This window comes from Myzus persicae, unplaced genomic scaffold, assembly GCF_001856785.1.
Source record: "Myzus persicae strain clone G006 unplaced genomic scaffold, MPER_G0061.0, whole genome shotgun sequence".
Taxonomy (NCBI): Eukaryota; Metazoa; Arthropoda; class Insecta; order Hemiptera; family Aphididae; genus Myzus; species Myzus persicae.
Genome location: NW_019104198.1, coordinates 99687 through 117691, shown reverse-complemented (window position 1 = coordinate 117691; position 18005 = coordinate 99687). Strand labels below are relative to the sequence as shown.

The following is an 18005-nucleotide window of genomic DNA, read 5'->3' as shown; positions in this document are numbered from 1 at the left end:
ATGATTCATCTTTTATAGCTTTATAAATAAATACACTTATTCTTAAATATATTGTTACGTGGTAACAATTAAATTATAGTCTATCACTACTGGTATACGGTGTGTAATGGTGTATCCGTACTGATAGATCATGTACCAAACGGGGGAATGTGAGAGGATTTGGATGTTCGACAAGACAAGTAGTTATACCGAGTATGATTTAACTTATATTTTAAAATGTAAAATAAAATGTAATATAAAATATTTTACTTTACCGATGACCTGGCAGCAACAATACACGGAGCAAGTGGTGAGGCGAGACTAACTTCGTTCGGCTGACGAATGTCAAGCAGGCCGAACGATTATTATAAATTTTGTTAGCTATACACTTAATAGTTATACATATAATATATACCTTTAATCCGTGATATTACAGAATGGATAAAAGATGACACGCGCATCTTATATTGATATATGTATATTGTATAGTATATAATACTATACGTAATATTATAATTATAAAAATATGAAAACTGTAATGGTGTGTTACAATATATATAACATAAACATAGGTATATAAGAATTTTATTTATAGTGAGAAGTGTTGACAGCAATTTAATTTTTAATTACATAATTAAAATCTTATATCTAAGGATTATTGTAAGTAAAACACAGTACTAAAATACGGTTCATTGTTATAATTCTGAATTGGAATTGTAAGAGCTTAAAAAATAATGAGGTATATTAATGAATATATGAATTATGGGCACATAGAATTTTAACAGGAAATCCACAATAAATGGTTTTCTTTCATTTTGCATTATACATATATACAAATTTAAATTGTCAATTGTTGATTATAAAATTGAAAAAATCATTAAATAGGATAAATACATTTAAATTAGTAATAATAATTAATATTAGTATATATAAATCCTAGTTTTAAATATGCTGCTTAGATTTATGATATTTACTACTGTTTTTAAGCTAATAATAAGAACTATTTTTGTAAATATCCTCTAAAACTAAAACTAGGAATTAATTTTTTTCTGTTCAAAAAATATGGAATGTGTGAAAAATGTCAACTACGTGAGGAAAATGTGATTGTGCTCTTTTGGGACAGAGTATAATAACTACCTATAATATCTTCCACAAAGTAACCTTAACATTTTTTTCTAAATATTTGCTGCTTAAAATTTAGCTTATTATCATGGAAATTAATTTTATATTCTGGCTTTTTACTATGCCATTCTAAGCTATTAAGTGACTACATCCCTATTTGGATATGTTAAATAGTTAGTATTTTTTTATATAATTAATAGTTCAAATGTCTTAAAGTCCAACAATTTAAGTTATAAATCAAATTCTTAATATTGTTATTACTTCTAATTTTTATAGTTATCTATAATCTATTATGAAATTATCTACCTACCAAAATTATTATTGTTTTTTCTGATAAAAAGTGTAGCCCCCTGTTTTCAGTTTTGTGAATGATTAATTATCAATGTTCAGAAATTGATTCATTTGTATAAAAACTACTTGGCTATTTAACTGCAAATCATATAGATGAAGAAAATGATGAAAAATCACTTTTTAATAAGTTGTGATTACAAATTACAAGCCTCTCTTTTTTTTCCCAATATAATCAAACATATCCTCTGGAGAATCTAAATATTCTGATAGAATAACAACTCCAGTACAAAGGTAAGTGTTAAGATCAAGATCCGTCAGATCTTTCACTGCGTCTCTTATACATTCTTCCATGTCGACGAGTTCTCTTGCTGTAAATTTTTCAGGTACTCTGCCATTCACATTATTCAAATGTTCTGTTAAAGTTATGTACACTTTGCCCGGTTTATCATTTGAATAATGAATATCTTCTTGGATATCTTTTAGAAGTTCATAAAAGAAGAATTGCTCCTTGTTGTATCTGTGAATGTTCTCCATGATATCTGTAACATTTGAAACATTCAATATCATTAATCACAAATGTATTTATTTGGCATGGGATAACTGCCTATAAAGTATCAGTTTGACTGAAAATAAACTCATGGGTTACTAAAATGTGATATAAATATTTTATATTTCTGAACTGTTATTATGTAGTCATATTAATCTATATTTGATATCAATTATATGTTGGTAAATACGTCCATACATAAAATATTTCTATCGTCAATAGAAAACAAGAATGCCCATAAATGTTATTTTGTTATTTTTTTGAAAAAGATCTAATAGATTCTATAATTAATAATACATTTTTTTTCCGTATTTATATAATAATAATAATAATAATATCAATTTCAACTTACAACAACAACATACTACATATTATCACATAATATTTACATATTTACATAAGTTGATACCTACTCCCTGTAAGCGAAGCTTGTGGCGGAAGTAGGGAGTCTTTTACAAAAAAAAGTCTTAATAGTATATACAAGTACTGTTAAACACCGTCATACAATTATATTATTATATTTTATAAGCATAATTAAACATAATAGCTTATTGGTAATATATATATATAACAAAAGAAATATTATAAAATCTACTGCTGTAGTGCTATGTCTTAATTAATAGTATAGTCTTAACTAAATTTTTTAACATATAAACACAATAACTTTTTACTAGATATATTACAGAGCACTATTATGAAAGTGAGGGGTACGTTTTGTAGAAATTTGATACTGCAAAACTAATAATGGATATAAATATAATAAGAAAGATTTAAGTAATATGTACATTTAGTTCTGAGTAGTTATTAGTTAAGACATCAATCAAATATTTATTCTTACCTAGTTTCAATTTCTTAAAGAAATATCAATAATACAAATTGGCGATGTATCTGTACTTCTGGTTGGCAAAAATGAAACAATATCTTCTACACTTGAACTGTTGAACTACATGAAAAAAAATAAAACACCATTATTATTTTTAATTTAAAACTATTATATTCACCAAGAAAATACATCAAATGTCAGACCTTCCAATTGTGTTAATGTATTATTGTTAGTCTCCCGTGTCGGTAGTAACCTCTTAGTTATTAATTAGTTTCGCAGAATGTAAGACAACACTGTCAGAAAATTAGCCATGTCTTGCTCAATTGCTAACAAAATCAAGTTTAGATTAAACATCATTATGTATGTGTTTTGCATAAAAACATGAAAAACCGGTACTACTGTGTTACAATGTTTTCAGGATTGAGCAAGGTACTTAGATACTACAATAATAGTATCTCGTTACACATTATTCAAATGTTCTGTTAAATTTATGTAAACTTTGCTCGGTTTATCATTTGAATAATGAATATCTTCTTAGATATCTTTTAGAAGTTCATGTTTATAAAGTATAGAGTACATTAATTGTAGTATCTAAATACAACTTTCAAGATACTAACCATACAAAGATACTTGAAATTTTTTTCAGGTTGGTCAGTATCTTACAAGTATCTTAGGTAAAATTGAATCTTGTGTCTTGCGTTATTGTTATTATTCTATTCAGTTATAAGTAGTAGCTAGTATTTTGTATTACAATAGGTACATTAAAAGTATAGTTTGAAATACCAATTTTTTAACAACTATTATTGTACTTGGTTTAGGTATGTATATAATAGTTGTATAGCCACCCTACTTTAGAGGTATAATTACAATTTTAAATATGCTTGGTACTTATAATATTGTTTAACAAAATTTTTCATTTCAACAACAGCTTGTGCTTCTTAACTTAATATGATTCATTAGTTTATTATCTCTTTTAAACAGTTTTTGTACTATACAATTTTTAATACACTTTATCTTTTATTATTATAATATTTAAAAAAAATATATTAATAATATAAATATTTGTATAATTAATTTTAACAGTCCATATCTATTTAAAATAATTTAGAATATTATGTTCAACTGACACATACTAACTAGACACTAACTAAAGATGTTATTATTAATTTATAAAACTTCAAAGCTGCCCAACATATTAGTATTATTATTTTATTAAAATGTTTGTACATGTTTTTAAACGGTGATTGAATAATTATGTATCTAATGACAAAAATAAAATAAATTTTTATTAATATTCTCTTTTTAAACTGGCTTTTAGTATTTGTTTTTTACTTGGATATTTTGTTCTATACATTAGTTATTTTATCCCTGGATATATTGCATCTGTTTGATTTATTTTATTTGTTCTTACCATGATACTCCAAAAACAAGTACCAAGTATTGTAATTTATGATACTAATTTTTACATATCTTGCCCACCACTGTATATAGTTACTTATATTACATAAGTAACTAGTAACCAATATTCAAAGTTTAAGGGATATAGTGGGATGAAATCCCTTCACTTTTTATAGTATTACATTTTTCATCCCTGCACTAATTTGTGGGACTGTTTAAGTAATATATGAGAATGATATAAATTATGAAAGGTTATTTTCAGCCAGTAAAAACTTAAAGCTATCCCAGTTAGTAGCTAAACAATTAATCAAGCAAAAATTTAAGACAAACAATGATTACAATTATAAATTGATCACCTGTGATTAATTCATATTTTATAGGTTATAAATTAAAATCAAACAATACGTACCAACTTTTAACCATCAATTTTTATGGTTTATTCAGTATGGAAATTGAAAAATTAATTATGATACTCAACACAACAATCAGTTTTAAATTATATTTTTGTTTCTAAGCAATTATAATTTCAATATCATAAAATCTACTGTGTTTATAATATGGCTAAAATTAAATTTTTTTTCAATAAAATAAACTTTATTTTTTAATTTATGAGTATAAAAACATTTTTTACATATTATAATTTCAAATTTTAAATCCCATTGACTTATAGAGCTTGGATTTTGTGGCTCTCTAAAAGAATAAAAAAAAGCACTTCAAATTAAGCTAAAACGCACTAATAATCCTTTAAAAAATGCCTCTTAACTATTTTTAATGAACCCACAAAAGATGTACAATTAATTCAAACCAATTCATTTTGTTTTATTATTATTTAATAATATGCGAGTTTGTAACTATACTTATAACAGGTTACAGTTAATTGAATACTCTGAACTGTAATTAAATACATGAAAATATAATAAAAAATAAATAAAAATTAATTATGAATATAAATGTAAAAAATGTTAGATATGTTTATGGACACAGCCAGCTGAAGAATGTTTTATTAATTTAGAAAATAATATACAATTTTAATTTTAATTTTAATTTCTGTTTCCCAAACAACTATTTTTACTAGTGATAACTGAGTTGCATTGAACGATTAATATGTTTATAATATCTCAAATAAGAAATGTAAGCAGAAAGTCACCCGAGTTATATTGATTACATTAAACATATAAGGAGATAAAATCAACAAGCCATGTCTTTTGACCACATCATAATAATATGATATAAAAGAAAATTTTTAAGTCTCAAAGTATAATTTACTATGAATGTACCAGTAGGTAATATTTATTAACACCTAGTTACTATAGAATTTTTTTCACAAAAAACAACATTTTCATTAAATAGATAGGTACATACCCATTACCCTTGTGAGTTAGACTAAAAATGTAGTTGAACATGGCCACAACAAACACCCATCTATAATGGATATAATTGATGATCCCACAACTTTCAGTTACACACAGGTTTCCCAAATTTTTAGAAATTTCAAGAAATAACAGGAAAAGACAAAACAGAAAAGTGTTCACATCTACAAAAAATACACACACAGTTTGATTTTATTTTGGACACACACACAAGTGATATATAGACTATAACTCTATCCAGTATCCATAGTTTATGATTTAAAGTTTATAGCACAACAAGTTGGCTTCAAATTCCAATGTTACCGTGTAGGTACCGACCGCGGACAGCTGATACAGAGTTGAGGAGTCTGAGTCGGATAATTTTTGTACGAACAAATTTATATTAAGCAAGACACATTGTCAACATAAGAAAATAAAATAAATGCTGTATAACTGAGATGGCATACAACAACTCTGATACCATCACAAAGACACAAAATCAATAGGTGAACGACCACCATCCTGTGATACGCTGATACGAAACCACCCTCGCTTCGTCTATCGCGCAGTCTCCGTATATCCCATTGATACTATAGCCCAATGAAATGCGGAGAACCGCTATCGATAGTTTTGTGTGTAGAAGAAATGGACGGTATAATCAAATCCGTCGAATGCGGAATAGCTACTAGTTTATTGTGAACATAACTAATTTATTTAGTCATGGTTGATACTTATAGAGAACAATATGAGATTCGGATATAATCATAGACTTATTAATTAGTGGACAACGTCCACCTCACCGTCTTGACAACAATTCGTGGGTGACGAGATGGGGTGAGTGAGATATGATATTGTAACGTCCCAAACGTATCCATTAGCTCTTTCTCTCTCGGTTCCGTTAGTATCTTTGTATATTATTCTCAAACGCATAGTTCGTTCTCTCTCGGCTAGCTCGTCTACTGGTTTCTCTCTCTAAGCGTTGTCTGCTAGTTTATAGGTCTGTGGATATAAATCCATAAACAAAATAAACAAGCTATAATACAACAATTTTAATATTATACCCATTTAAAATAATTTTACACAACAAAAAGGTAAATTGAAATGATAACAAAGGATTTTCCACCTAATCACTATAAAACAAAAATATATTGATAGCAGTCGCCAGTCATCCGAACAATAAAATATCATAAATTAAACCATGGGTAAATATAAAGTCTCTTATTGAAATCCATTTTACCTATAGGCTGCGCTCGTACTATTATTTATGACTATTGAGTATTGATGACCATTGAACTCCATATGATAATTAGAATGTTCAACAGCCACAAGACCACTGTTAACACAATCGAGATAACGCGTTAGAAAAAGACAGCGGATAAGTGCTGTTAATTTTTTTTTATCACACATAATTATATGAATTATGATTGCTTACCAATAAATTTGAATTAACAATGTTGTTCGTTTAACATTTTGTTCTTCGTTTTCAAAGTTTTAAAAGTCTTAAACTTAAAAAAAAATTAAAATAGTGGGCAGTTAAGACTTAGGATGATGAATTGTTGTAGTGCTTTTAATTGTACTAGCTTTAGTGATGTTAGAAATGGCTTGTCATTTCACAAGTAAAGTATAACGTGTTGTAGTATAGTGTTATTGATCTTATTCATTGATCATTTGAAACAAATGTATATTTATTTTTTTATATTTAAGGTTCCCTCTTGAAGAGAAAGAGAGGCTTCAAAAATGGGTACATGTTGTTCGGAGGAAAGATTTTAAACCTAGTTCCAGCTCAACTTTGTATAATTTACATTTAAGTAAAACTGACTTCTATTCAGCAGTTGTAAGTGGGAAACAAATGATGGTGAAATCTGTTGTACCAACAGTATTTAATTTCCCCAATCATTTAACTCTAAAAATTAAAGAAAAGAGAATTCCACAACTAGAAGTAAGTAAATTATACATACTATAACAAGTATTTATATACTTTTATATCATTAGGAATTTTGTTTTCTTTATTGAAATTGTTGTTTAAATGTATTTTAAAGGACACAACCACAATAACAGATGCTCATAATAGTGAAAATATATTATCTACTTGTGAAACATAGACCAACTTCGTGTTTGGCATACAGACAGATCAACTGGAGAAGAATTAGAAAAAACATTAAATGATTAGAGAATAAGATATAAGCGAGTAAGTAGTATGCTTGAAATGTTACATTTATTAAAAAATAACTTAATAACTATCACTTAATCGGGGATACTGTTAAAGATATTTTTAAGAACTAATTTGACTCTTCTCTACCTTTTGCTTTATTTCAAAATTAAATTGCTAATGTAAACTATGCTTCAAATCACAAATCATACTCAGAAGAAGTACGGGAATTTTGTTTAAAGTTGCATTTTCATTCTCCATGAGCATATGAGTTTTTCAGGCAAAAAAGTACTCTACCAGATCCTTTTACTATATTTTATTGATGGTTAGCAACTGGACATTGCAATCATTTACGTGAAGTAATTGATTATTTTAAATAAAAACTGAAGTCTGACTCATCTAAATTTTTGCATGTAAAAGATGTTGCTTTGATTTATAATGCCATGTCAATTAGTGAGGGATTTTTGGACTGATAGTGCATGGAAATTGTGATCTTGGTGGCATTGTGCACACAGACAATTAAGAGTTCGTAAAAGAAGCACTAGTTTTCATAATTTGTAGTTTAAATAAAAAATATAAGTGTCCAGTTGCCTATTTTGTATTAATAAAATAAATTCTGCAGTACAGAGACAATTAGTACCTTCTGACATCTCAGTTCTCTACGAAGCTGGAATTACAGTTTGATCTCTGACAAGTGATGGAACAACCACAAATTTGAAGACTTATGCAGTTTTAGATTGTAGCTTAGATCATACAAATATTCAATCATCTGTTCCTCATATAGATGAACCTCTTATAAATATTCATTGTATTGTTGATCATTGCCATCCTATGAACATTTATCGAAATTGTAAGGCTGAATTAAGTTTACCTCATTCAGGCAATATTAAATCATTTGATAATGTAAACAATTTCATAAAATTCAGCAAATTGAAAATTTGAATTTCGCAATAAATTAAGTTCATTACATATATTTTATAAAAACAAAGGATTGAAGTCTCCTATGCAATTGAGTAATCAATTTGTTTGTGGATAAATATTTGAGAGGTCTAAGGGTTATACCTTACAATTGAAATGAGAGAAAAAGAATATTTTACAACACTGTTACATTAGGTTTTTTGATTAATATTTTCAGCTATAACAATTTAGCATTAGATTTATTAACAAAAGAAAATAAGCTATTAATATATTTCCTACCCTATAAAACATCTCAATATCATGCAGCAATTACATTTGCATGTATTAGATCTGCATGGGGTTGGAACAATAATCCTTCTGCTCTTCAATTCAAATGGAATATTCGTAAAATGTTGTATAATAATTCTGTTTTACCCAGTGAAAATGCCAACTGCTTATAGTTGGATGACAAAGATGAATCTCTTTCTATTGAAATTTTTTCTCTATCACACGAACAAAGTATTTATGTAGATAAAGAATTTATTGTTGAAGTAGAAGTATTGTCATTATCATATCTAGATGACAATACATTTAGTCATTATCAAAAAAATATTCATTATTATATGCAGTTAATGCAGCTTATAAATTTATTGAAAAGTTTCCATGCTCATTTAGTGAAGACATAATATTTAATAAAGATATTTTTAGTAAGGATCATAACTATTCATTAATGGCAGTAACAGATTATGTTTGTAAAATAAAATCGAGGTAAATTGAAATTTGTATCAATGTTTATTTTTAATATTTATTATCCACTGAAAAATGCAATCAAGCATATTCTTAAAATATAAAAATAACTGCTTTAAAAAATGTATAATATAAAAATTCCAATGACAATTTTTGGATCAAATAAAAATGTAAATCCTGTACAAACAGTTATTGATATATTCGCTTTAGAATTACTCAAAATGAAAATGTATTTCTCCATATTATTGTACTTCAAGAGTACATATACAGTGTAAACAATTGACACAACAAAAACAAGATTCAATTATCAGACATAAATAAAACAAACTTATTTTATTTATTAATCATGTTTAACCTGAGTTACATAATATTGGTAATATATGGGATTTACAATAATTATTTGGTATTTATAAATTCAATATAACTAACTGACATTTCTTTTTCAGTTAACAGCGTAGAAGACCTTTCAAAATTGGCCCAGTCTTCAGAAAAAACAAAACAGGTATGTAATCAGGTACAAGTAAAATTGGCCAAACAAAATGGCCCAGTCGGTGTCTTCTTCATTAAAAACATTTCATTTGAATTCAAAATACAAAACATACTACACCAATGTGGTTTGAATAGAACCAAATGTCAATGTTCAATGTTTATCTCATAAACATATGAAAAAATCATCCACTTTATGAAAAGAAATTAAGTAATTTAATACAATGTCAACTCACAGTTAAACAGCTACAATAGTAAGCGATTGTCAATAACTTTTTTTTTTTTATTAAAAATTAACTTTGAATACCAAAGAAGTTACATGAAGTCCTAAGAAGCAGCAAAGTATTGTTAATTATTGCCTAAGGTCCGGCCAAACTACAGACTGACATTGTTGATTGACAATTTACTCATATCCAGATTCAATCGTTTTTTATATTATAGCTGGGACAATAAATTAACTAACTTGTTGCATCAACATACGACCGCTGACTACCGTTAATACATTATTGTTTTTGATTTATAAACCTCTAAATTCGCAATACTATATGCTGTTGTATATACCAATATTACTTTATGCTAAATAGTTAAATTGTTCATATTCTGTATTCATAATAATAGGCCAACAAAGCAAATGAACTGAGGCTTTATTTTTTACTTTTTAATTTTTTATTTATCTTCGACTACATTTCTTTTATGCACCTCGGATATTCAAATTGCGTTATAAGAACTTTATTGTTAGGTATACTATGGTCATTTATAGCAATTTTTGTAATTTATTATTTTGGTATTAGCATATTAGTTAGGCATCTATAACTTAAGTGTTTAAATTCTTATTTGAATGTTTCATTGTTAAATCAATACTAGTTCTAAAAAATATCTTATTTGTTTATCATTGGACCATGTTGGTCAGTGTAAAATATTAATGCTATTATGTCATGCACTCATGAAGTTATGAACCATTAGCAATACCTTATTATTATTACCTAACCTAACCTAAATTTTATCAATTCGTAATAACTCTAGTATAAATAAACTACTTAAATCTGAAGAATTAAAACTTTTTATCAGTTTACATTATGTTTTTATTATTGAAACACAATACTGATTATTGTTCAAATTATTTTTTAATAATCTCAATTGTTAATTATATTAACATGTTGCTGACAAAAAAGTCAAATGTTTGATGCTGTTATGAGCAATGTTCGTGGCTTATTATTGCAAAAGTAGCCAATAGACAGTTAAACTATATAACTATTTAACCATTAAACAAATATGATTCCACTCTAAATCGCTAAATATGTACATACAGCTATGTCATAATGGTGTGGTGTGCGTTTATTGATGACTTTTAGTATTATTTTTTAGTTGTAAATTCATTATAACTGAACTGGCAATTCTTTTTCAGGTTGTTCTGTCTAGCAGTCCATGCAAAAGTAGTCCAATCAGTCTTCCAAAAAAATAAGCATTTCATTTGAATTCCAAGAATAAAATAAATTATACGGGCGTGCCTTATACAGAACGAGACGTCACTGTTTACTGTATATCTCTTAAACATATGGAGAAATCATACACTGTAAGCAAATTAATTAAGTAATTTCCCCCGGGGTCATTTCACAATTAAGCAGCTACAATAATAGACAATTGTAAAAATGATTTTCTCCTAATCAACTTGGAATAATCAAATTAGATGGTGAAATCTTTGCGTTTTGAGAACTTTATTATTAATTGTTAAACATACTATTGTTGTACTAAGCAATAATAATATACTACAATCATTTGTAATTTGTATTATTTTGGTTTAGCTTATTAATTTGAAATGTATTACTTAAATGTTATGACTCTTATTGAGCGTTTCATTGTTAAATCTTACAAGTTCTACAATAATATCTTATTAGATTATCATTACTATGCTTGGCACTGTACAATTTTATTGTCATAGTCACGAACTCTTAAATAATATACATTTTAAATTTTTTTAAGTTAATGAATAAAATGTATCATTGTACTTTTAAAAAACTACATACAAATGATTGTTACATTCTATTTTTCACTAAAATCATGTTTTTTATTAAAATTATATTTTAACGAGATTTTAACAGACACTACTTAATTTAATTTAAAATGCGCTGACATTAAATCATAAGATTTTCTTATATTTTTGATGATTTTTAGTGTTATAAACTATATAACAAAGTTGAGAACTTACCAGTGTCTTCAGCCATGGTAATTAGTATTGCGCTATAGCGCATAGTGTTCTGTTGTTGTATTTTACTCACACAATTTTTATCAAATCTTAACACTCATTCTTTAGACAAATATAATAAGAATTATAATATAAATATGATATAGGTAATAGTCATGTAAATAATAATAATAAATGTACAGATATGACATACCAGTATAATAATCACATATACAATAAGATTACAATTTAAAATTAATAATACTAATATAATTAACATAGTCATAAGCAACATAACATACGTTTACAAATTAATTTACATGCCCAAAAGAGGTCAGGCGTTGTCATCCAAGTTCAATTCATCGGAGTTCACATTCAAAATACATGGTTCTCATCGGTCATAAACTCATCAATCATGAAGTCCATGTTCCATAATTTTTCTTCCTCGCCAACTGCATATTCGATACAATTTTTCCACAAGTCCGAATTTACTCTTTGGACGCCTTCAATTGATAGTCGTTTGACATCACGAATCTTTAAAGTTGAATTATCCATTCTGACAAAATTTTTTATGGCAGACCATATAAGCTCAATTGGATTGAGCTCGCGATGATATGGTGGTAAACTAAGTATATGTATATTATGTGTCTTGACTGTTTCATCTGCATATTTTTCGTAAATTGGCTTCAGTGTATTGACAATTTGAAATAGCTCTTCAGTAACCATAGAAGTATCTACAATGTCTCCTTTACTTTCAAACCAATTAATAATATCAGCTTTCGTTGTATTTTTTGTTGAGTATTTGTCCTTTTGCATGGACCGATAAAGAGTGTTGTCCATGACAATAACTGCATTGTGTTTGAGTCTAGGTAAAACATTTTCAAACCATTCACGAAAACATTTACCATACATTTTACCCTTTTTATCCTTATAGCCTTTAGTTTTTTCTTAGACTCTAAGCACAACAGACCGTCAGTGACAAATCCATCTTCAGAACCTAAATGGCAAACAATTAGAAGTTTCCCCTTCCAATTTGGTTTATCGCACCCAAATCTATTTGGAACGTCACCAGCACCGATCTTAGTCTTGCCCAAATAGTATATTTGGCGACCCTCTTCTCGAAATCGTCGTATTTCTCTTATATATTTCCTCCGCTTAACAACAATTTTAGGTTTCTCTATCATAATTCTATTACAACCTTGTTCCACACCCCTAAAGTTCATAGATTTTAATAATCTACCTAGTGAGGTATGAGAGATATAGTATAAGTTCTCATCTTTTTTAACAACTTGGAATATTTCTTTAAACGTCGGTAACTTATGATCAAACCAAAATTGATGTACCTTCTGTTGTATAGCACATTTATCATTATCATCCACCTCATATTTGACAGTTATAAAGTTTTTGGTTCAATCAGGAGACGAAACTGTTTTGGACCATTTATAGTCTAAGATTGTTTTACATATAGTTGACTCTCTAATTCCAAGTTCTCTTGATAATGATTTTTTAACATGATTCATTGTAGCATTAGGGTTTTGAGTAAGTTGGTTCTTGTATGCATTAAGTATAATTTCCCTTTGTCTAGGTAACACAAACTGAAATAATAAAAACTAGGTATTGATAAATCAATTTTATGTGTATTAAATAAAATAATCTATATAATTTAAATTCTTGATACTTTAAAAATGTAGGCCTTTTTATGTTTGATCACAGAAATATTATTGATACATCTACACATAATTATAATACAAGGCTCAATAATTCTATTGGTTTTATTGTTCCTAAACTTAAAACTATTATTGATAGATTTTATATTCTATTAGTGTTTTGTACAATTTGTATTACTTTAAAAATTAATTTACTTTCTTTTGATAACAATTGTATATTATTTAATAATAAATTAATACTATTGATTTTGTAAATCTCCCACATACACTATTATAATCAACATTATTAGCTAAATTAGTTGTAAGGTCAGATTAAATTTCTATTTAAGTTTATTTTGTGTAATTGTTAATCATATCTTGCTATATCATTATTTTTTCCGTTAAATATTTTATTTATAACTCCTACTCATATCACAGTCATAGGCTATATATAATGAGTAGACCAAGACTGTTATTATTGTTTCTTCTTATATTGTAATCATTACTATTATTGGTGAAATTAATAACAATAATAATAATTATTATTAAAAAAATATGTCTACTCTAAAAGTTTCAAGTACCCACAAATAATATTTTTAAATTACACGACAAAATATTGTGAATAATTTTTCTTGGTTATTCCATATGTCATTTTGTCAAAATTTGAACATACAATAACTGTAAAAAAGCTGTGTTTCTATATTTTTTATATTTTTTGGTTACATAATAACCTACTTACGTAGAACTTTGTTTTACATTTTTAATCCTTAGCTATAAGAGTTGAACATTTTATACATTTTTATCTACAAAATAATTTGTACATGTTGTATTTGATAAATTGTGTAAAAATTTGAACTTTAAATAGTTGCAAAATAAATAATTGTGACTCTTTCAACTGCTATTGTGACAATATATCAGTAATCTTACAAAAAATGTGTAAGATTTTTGATGCAAAAATTAAAATTTTATTGACATTTAAGAAAAAAATTTTAAATTTTAAATGCCTGTAAATAAAAAAAATAAAAATAAAAAACCTTAGTAGTTTTCAAAAGCATCAGAAAAAAAATACAACACAATTATGGTAAAATGGGAATTTTTACTTAAAGTTTGTTAGAAATTTTCACTAAATGTTTATATTAGGATTATGATTACATGTGGTATCTATATAATTTTCAAAGTTCTTTAAGTATGTTCGATTTATTTATATTCAGTTTAAATTTTAAATTTTTTTGATTTTTTTTCTAGAAATACTGACAAATACAACTAAATTAATCATACGAATTGATGATTGTCTTATGGCAGATTTTTCATAAGTAGTATTTATTGCAACTAAAATAAATCAAAATTCGATAACTCACTTTTTTTTAAATGTTTAAAGTTAACATTTTTACTGAAGTTATTTTGTAGTCAAAAATTCATAATATTCTTGTCCAAAATAAGAAAATCAAGTTCATTATTTTTTAGTTTCACTTACAAAAATTATAAAAAAAAATTCTAGTGTAATTACTTAAATATTTTTTCATGAGCTATTTGGATATTTTAAATATTCCAATACCATAACCACCACCCGGGCAAGCAAGGCAATGTCATACCAGAGGGCCCAAATTTATTTTCAAATGTGGCCCATGATGGGGATTATATTATTATTTTCTTGTTTTTGTAAAAATGTATTTTGAATTGAAATATATTTCAAATAATAAATATTAAGGAGTTAAAAATTGATTAGTGATAACGCTGTAAACATAGTCCTTATGCTTCAGTACTAATATAAGCAGTAAGCACAGACTACATGAAAACTCTCTGGTATAAGGTTGAGGTCTATCGTCTAAGGCGGCAAATCAATTTCATTTCATAAATTTAGTGTATAATAAAAGATTTATGATGAAAAACATAGATCAGCTTGGCGTTGGCTACACCGAATACTCAATTTGTCTTCTAAACATACCTATTTATATTATTAAGACACTAAAGTAACCACTACAAAAATACAAACATAAAATAGAATTAAAATATCTCTTGGTTTACATTTACATACAAAATAATAATTCATCAATTATCTTCCTAACCTATGTATGGCTCTATGTATTATAAATTATTACACATTCATTATTACAAAGTTACTCAGTACTTTCTATTTTCATTTTTCATAGAATAGTTTTCATCACAATACTTATATTTATCATTGGTATTAATACTTTAACTTATGTATATCTAATACTGTCTTTTAAGTTATTTTTATAATATTTTCAATGTCAAAACATTTTAGGTAAAAAGGAAATTGAAAATAAAAAAAGATGAACAAATATAGAAATTGAGAGGTTCATTAAATATGTTTATAGAAAAATAGTTTGGATAATGTTGGTTAATATCTGTTATTAAATACTGGGCGGTTAAGGTTTTTTTTAAATTTACTTAGGTTACTATTTATATCATTTACCTACCTAGTTATAATAAAACATTCTTCACACAACTGTAAATAATATTATGCGGTATTTTTTTAAATATTTTAGTTGACAACATTTTCTACTGTGTCGAATACACAATGCAGCAAAATCGAAGTAAGTTGCATCCAACTATTTTACAACATTACAGTCTATATTCAATTTTTTTTAGTTCTAGTTGTCTTAAATGGATGTCACTTGCATTAGTTGATGACACGGCCAAAACAATATTAGACTAGTATGAAAAAGTTTGTCTTACCCGCAGGGAGACAAGGCTAGGCAAGTCAGTATCTGCATTAAAAGAAAGGTATATTGGAGTCATACAATTATTAACATACTTGAGTTTATCAAATAATAAAAGTAGATGAAAAACATATAGCAATTTTGATAAAAAAAAAATAGAATCTTTTAAATTTTTGCTTATTTTTTGTTTGTGGGAACGCGTTTTTCAGAAGCAACCAAGACCACCAGAAATTATTAGATAGATTAACTAGGTTATACTTGTATGCAGCAACTAAGGAATTACTATTGTAGACAATGTAGTATAGTTGAAAATGTAAGCAACCTGGCAATTAAATGGGTTATTCCAACTGATGATAAAGAGACTTGCCAAAAAAAAACCAAGATTGTTTTTTGATGAAGTAGATGGTGACAGAAGGATAAATATCACATAAGGTAATTTTAAAATAAAAGTATTTTTACCAACTGTTGACACAATAATATGTCAACTTAAAAATCGCTTTAAAGGTTTATTTAACGTTAGGAGCATTTTCAATTTTTTGAAACCTCAAACACTTTTAGGACCAGATAAAAATACTTTTAAAGGATCATATGACTTTATATAAATGTATCAATCAGATATAAGTTCTGATTTAACAAGTCAACTGATATCAGTCAAAGAAATTATAAAAAATAAGAATTTGAATAGTATATTAATGCTTGCCTCATTTATTCTCGAAAACGACTTTGCTACGAGGTATCCTGATATATAAGGAGCATGTATAATTTAGCAGAAAACAGTAGAATAGTCTTTTTCAAAACTTAAAATAATAAAAAACTATTTGAGTAACTATTTACTTTTTTTGAAAACTATTTACTCAACTGGACAAGAGCAACTGTTCAACATTTCAGTTTTAAATATTATACAACATCATACAAAAGAAATTGATGTGGAAAAATTATTAACAAATTTTTCAAACATGAAAGTAAGAAAAATTAAATTTGATTAAGTATGAATTTTATATAGATATATTTTTTAAGTTTATTAAAGTTATTCAAATATTTAATATTATATAAACACAGATATTATTTCCATAGAAACAAAGAATACAATAGTTATACTAAATAATAATCATTTATCATACTTTTTAGTCTTATCAAAAATAAAAAAAGACCCCCAAAATGTCAGCCCTAAAAATTTAATTTATAAATAAATAACAACTAAGTTGCAGAACTGTAATTTAAAAATTCAAATACAGTAATTAAACGACTAAATGTTACAGATACTATTAGAACCTTTAATTTTTATCATAGATAAATTCACTATAATATTAAAGCTAACAATACAAAATTGGTTCTGCTGAACCAGTTGTTATGTTGTACAATGTACGTTTTTCTAAGATGGAGACAACACGGTATCATCATAATAAAATTATTAAATATTAATTGAATAATTTATATTTACCTCAGGATTTCGTCTTAGTGGAAATTGATGTCTTCCATTGTTTAATAAAAAATAATGAATGAAGAAAACAGAAAATGCTTTTCACAGTCATAGAGGTAGAAAAACAATACGTAGGTTACACTCTTACACTGCAGCTCACAAAGAGTAATTTGAACTAATTTGAAATTTCCATGTGCTTTGCACCTGGCACAGACATGGTATCACGAAAAAAAAACAAGTGAATAAATCATGGAATAAATAAATAGGGGTGATTTATTTTTCCCT

General features: G+C 26.6%; 1 protein-coding gene, 2 long non-coding RNA genes and 2 pseudogenes across 3 annotated transcripts; 3 read left to right on the top strand and 2 right to left on the bottom strand.

The window, feature by feature from the left end:
• Window positions 1-1368: 1368 nt before the first annotated feature.
• LOC111039857 lies at window positions 1369-5541 on the bottom strand (annotated as a pseudogene).
• A 1513-nt stretch (window positions 5542-7054) lies between these two features.
• LOC111039852 lies at window positions 7055-8342 on the top strand (annotated as a pseudogene).
• Window positions 8343-9699: 1357 nt separating this feature from the next.
• On the top strand, window positions 9700-10341 carry LOC111039858. The gene is made up of 2 exons (XR_002605143.1): window positions 9700-10042; window positions 10101-10341. It is a non-coding gene; the product is annotated as an uncharacterized LOC111039858 (long non-coding RNA).
• A 559-nt stretch (window positions 10342-10900) lies between these two features.
• LOC111039859 lies at window positions 10901-17158 on the top strand. The gene is made up of 4 exons (XR_002605144.1): window positions 10901-11361; window positions 16127-16174; window positions 16230-16364; window positions 16510-17158. It is a non-coding gene; the product is annotated as an uncharacterized LOC111039859 (long non-coding RNA).
• On the bottom strand, window positions 12228-17910 carry LOC111039855. The gene is made up of 2 exons (XM_022323505.1): window positions 17742-17910; window positions 12228-13565 (listed from the first exon to the last, which is right to left on the bottom strand). The coding sequence occupies exon 2, from the start codon at window positions 12880-12882 to the stop codon at window positions 12346-12348; it is 537 nt and encodes a 178-aa protein (XP_022179197.1). The 5' UTR covers window positions 12883-13565; window positions 17742-17910; the 3' UTR covers window positions 12228-12345.
• Between the last annotated feature and the right edge of the window lie 95 nt (window positions 17911-18005).

Excerpts from the sequence above, each read along its gene's own strand:
- LOC111039855 (XM_022323505.1), bottom strand. The coding sequence starts at position 12,882 with ATGTATGGTAAATGTTTTCGTGAATGGTTTGAAAATGTTTTACCTAGA.